This window comes from Lucilia cuprina, chromosome 2, assembly GCF_022045245.1.
Source record: "Lucilia cuprina isolate Lc7/37 chromosome 2, ASM2204524v1, whole genome shotgun sequence".
NCBI classification, from domain to species: Eukaryota; Metazoa; Arthropoda; class Insecta; order Diptera; family Calliphoridae; genus Lucilia; species Lucilia cuprina.
The window spans coordinates 52,278,441-52,283,198 of record NC_060950.1 but is presented as its reverse complement, the minus strand read 5'-3'; the positions used below and the strand labels follow the sequence as shown (position 1 = coordinate 52,283,198).

General features: G+C 31.4%; 1 protein-coding gene across 1 annotated transcript; it reads right to left on the bottom strand.

The window, feature by feature from the left end:
- Positions 1-261: 261 nt before the first annotated feature.
- LOC111676611 (U1 small nuclear ribonucleoprotein 70 kDa) lies at positions 262-4,353 on the bottom strand. The gene is made up of 2 exons (XM_023437574.2): positions 4,192-4,353; positions 262-4,114 (listed from the first exon to the last, which is right to left on the bottom strand). The coding sequence occupies exon 2, from the start codon at positions 4,008-4,010 to the stop codon at positions 2,721-2,723; it is 1,290 nt and encodes a 429-aa protein (XP_023293342.2). The 5' UTR covers positions 4,011-4,114; positions 4,192-4,353; the 3' UTR covers positions 262-2,720.
- Between the last annotated feature and the right edge of the window lie 405 nt (positions 4,354-4,758).

The window sequence follows — 4,758 nt, the reverse complement described above, 5'->3', positions numbered from 1 at the left end:
AGAAATGTAATATGGTTGGTTCCAATATATTTGGTGGTGGGTTTTAAGCTACTTGCCTTAGTGATTCTAACTGCGGATCTATGCCTTATTTAAGAAATGGGAAATAAGCAAATTAGTACATCTACTAAGCATATGAATATACATTACCAAAAATTTACGATACAATGTTGTTGCAGTATTAAGTTTTGTTAATTTATCTCGCTCACGTTCGTTATATTACCTTTAACTAATATCGTAAGATAAATAATAACGAGTTTGGTATATTATATTATTTTAAAAACAATAGTTTATTCAAGTGTTGATCGTTTTTAACAAAGGTTTGATATTTGAGAATAGTTTTTTTTAGTGAAATGGAAAAAAACCTTACCAAAGTTATGTATGCCAATTTTTGTTTTCTTTTAAGGGTCTCAAATAAGACACGAAATCTTACCATATTTGATTAATAGAAATTAAAACAAACCTTTTGTGTCAATACCTCAACCATAATAAAACCTTGATTGGTACTGTGAAGAGCGTCATAATTGATACATTTTTGTTGGATAACTTTGTGTAGTTATGAAATGATTTTAATTACCAAATTATTTTGCAAATTCATATACACAAATCCGTATTTGGAAAGTTTTTAAAACACAAATATTGTATGCATTGAAATTAAAAGAAATGTAACAAAATGCTTACCCTTGCATTAACACAATTATTACCTTTTTACCGATTTACCTATATTCTATTTATGAAATAGAATTTGACTTATGTTTGCAGATCACTCTTAAATGATCAATATTCAGTCCGGATCTTTTACATTATAGTAATATTTTAGAAAAACCTCAAATTAATTTCACTTACATAATACACGCACGCAGAGCGGAAGTGATGGGCATGGAGGACATTATTAATGCTTAGTAATCTGCTTTTCCACAAGAGAGAACAACCAACCATCTGTCTATACCATTATTACTTTAGATTTGTATTGGGTGGATTGCCCTAGAATAGGAAATTGTGTTAGTCAATTTTTCAACAACAAACAATTTACCTTTAAACGCAACAATTTCTGCTGATTGTTAAACAAAAAAAAAAAAGTTTGCCTTTAGAATATTTTACAATTTGAAATGGGCTGATTGATAACTATTGAATATTTTAAAAGAAACATAAAATAAAAACAATTTAAATCACAATATTCTATTTCAAATTGTAAATATTCTTCAAATTAACATGTTACCATAATTATTTTTCAATATTTCTATCATGGCTGTTGGTCTGTCTCAACACGAAACTTTATGAAGTATCGACTGACTTACTGTTTTATATTATATTCCCCAGTGATCAGTTTAACAAATGAACGAAAATTCAGAAAAATATTTTTTTCATAAATATTGTACTTTTAAATTTAAACTGTAAAAAGAAAGAAAAAATTGGATATTACTAAATATTCTTTGCAACAGAGATTAGTTATTGGTGGACAAAAAGTTCTAACTAAAAATTAATAAGTAAAAAAATAGGAGAAATAGAAAATATTGAATGAAATAAACTACCCACGTACGTACCACCATGGGACCGGCAACAACAATAAAAAACCACCGATCAAAGCATTGTCCTATAGTTTGGAGACGATTTCGTCGAATTTAAAATTGAGTTATTAACGTAAGACCATATTGCATTGAATCGAACGTTGACCCCCTCCCTTACCTGAGAGGGAAAACTAAATATGTACCACATATTATAACATACATTAAACATACACATACGACGAGGTTTATTTTCTTATATTTTCTTCTTCTTTTTTACTTACTTTTTGTTTTTGATCACACTCACACACAATGTGGTTTCATTACTTAATATTTAAGTTTCTTACATTTGTTATAATCTATTTTTTGTTTGTTTTATAATAAGGTTTTTTCTCTCGATAAAATAAGCTTTTAAAAAAATCACCGAAACTCTTTTTTTGGGGTGTATTATAAGGAATTATAAGGAATATTAAAATAAGAAAATTTTAAAGTACAATTATTTAAAAAATTTAAAATTAAAAGCTTATTTTTTGTGGGGAAATATGACAACAAAATGAAATTTGAAACGCATATTTATGATTAAAGATAGACCCATTGTTCAGATTATCTTTTGATTAAAATGATAAGCCATAATACTAGGGTCCGATTAGTTAGTTATATTTGAAGGATGTAAATCTTATTTTATGTTTGATCAGAAATAATTAGTTTTCTATTAAAGTTTCTTAAAATAAGTACTTTATTCAAATGTTATTTTAAAGTAAAATAAGAATACTTATTAAAAATGTACTTATTGCGAAAAGAACATAATTACCTTTTTTACAAGTAAACAAAAATACATAGCTTTTATAAAAATCTCAGACCCTAGTTTAATTTCATCTACTAAAAAATACTTTTTCAAATTTCATTTTTTGTCTTCTATGTATTTAAAAACTAATCTATGAAATTTTATTTTTACCGAATTGATAGAAACAAATTGAAATTGATGTATTTAGTTACATTATAAGGACTAAAATGCCTTTGCCATAATGAATTTTAAATTTGAACTTAATGTTCGAATAATCTTTGTTTTATAAATCGTTAATAATTTAGCACGTTTTTTATTAGTTTCAATAACAATTTCAATTTGCCTTTGTTGGTGTTTTTGTTGTCTCTGATGTTACTGTAATAAATAATGTTCAAATAGAGAAATTCAAGCCTTATAGGACTAAACAATATGTTTTAATGCCACCATGATTGTTGGCTGTCGCCAGTATTTTGACCATTTTCATTAGAACCACTTACTCCACTACGACCTGGTATGGGTGGTGGTGGCACACTAAACATGTCGTGTGGTGGTCGAAATTTTTCTTCTTGTTCGTCGTCAGTTTCACGCTTTATAGAGGCTGATGGGTACATTGGATATGTGGGATATCCATCGTCTATTGGCTCTTCCTTAATCTTTATAATATCCATTTCACGGAAGTCTGGCTTACGCTCCTTGCTATCACGACGATCACGTTCACGTTCTTTATCACGACGTTCACGTTTCCTTTCACGACGTTCACGAGATGAATCTCTTTCGCGTGACTTGGAACGTTTCTTTTTACGATCGCGCTCACGATCACGTTCGCGATCTTTTTCACGTCGGTCACGTCTTTCGTACTCATCGTATTCGCGGTCACGACTGCCGCGACGCTTTCTGCGTTCGCGTGATCTACTGCGTGAACGGCGGGGGCGTTCACGTTCTCTTTCACGTACACGATCTCTAGATCGTGATCGACGACGACCACTTTCACCAAATCTTGCCCCTCCTCTCTCCATAACACGAGCATTCTCGCGGTCTTCTCTCTCTCGCTCCAAGCGATAACGTTCACGCTCACGTTCGTTGTCTTCACGACCCGAATGTTTAATATTAACATCGTTGCCACCACGACGAGTGCCACCCAAACCTCCACCTAGACGCCTTGGTAACCAGCCTTTAACAGTTCTAGCTCTTTCCACATCAACTAACACTCGTTTACCATCAATCTTTTTGCCATCAGCATGTTTGTAAGCAGCATGCATGTCTCGTTCATGTTCATACTCAATGAAAGCATAACCCTTGGGTTTGCCAGTCTCCGGATCAGTAATCATTACGATTTTCTTTATAGGACCATAAATTTCAAATTCTCTTCTCAACTTGGACTCGGATGTGTCGTAATTGACACGAGCCACAAACAAAGTGCGAAAGGGGTCTTCCGTTGCATTTTTAATTTCTTGGGGATCCCAAAGTGCTATTTCACGTTCTAGCTTATACGCTACCTGTTCTGCTTTTTCGCGTCTCCGTCTTTCTAGACGTTCTTGTCGTGTCTCCATCTTCTTGGGTGCCGGTGTATCCTTTGGATCTTCAAAGTCATTAAGGAAATTGCCAACACCCAAGTAACCTCGAGATTTCTTTTCATGCGGCAGCTTATCTACGGGCGGCATAAACGGTATGGGGTCCCGTGCGGCAAAAAGTGCCAATAAATTTGGCGGTAGGTATTGTGTCATTTTCGGTTTCTTTTATTGATTACTTGTAGTTCCGCTTAATTGGTTGATTAAAACGTCCTTTGAAAATGTGAATCCTTTTTTCCTCGCACAAAATTTATACAAACCTGAGTAATGTTTTTTTGTTGTTTAATTTTTAGGTTAATGGATAGCAAATAAATTTTCATCGATTTTCTCGTCTTACCTCTTCATTGCAAAACGCAAACACAATTATTTTATAATTTATAGAATTAATTCTATAATTTTTACCTATTTCAGTTTTTCTAACTCAATTAAATTATAATATATTTCGATTTACAAGTGTATAAAAAAATAATTTTCTTATATTACAAGCGAAGGAAAAACAGAAATGGCTGCCTGATGTCAATCTATTACAAATGTGGCATAGGTAAAAAGTGCTACCAAGTCATTCGAAAAATGGTGTTAATGCTGCCAGTTCTACAAACTTGTAGAATTGCCAGCAAAGTATTTATGAAATAAATATAATATTTTCGAACTTTCTCACAATGCAAAAATATATATTCAAATAACAATAATTCTTCGTCCGTTTTTAATTCAAGCACAAATTGAATTCATAAAATTTGCATTTAATTTTAATATGATTAACAATGTTATTGTTTTTTGTTAATTTTAATTGTTTTTATAAAATATTATAGGTATACTTTATAAAGTATTTTACTAAAGTAAAATTATCACGTCAGTAGTCTTGATAAAACCACCTTTTTTACCCCTATGCATAAACTTAAAAGAA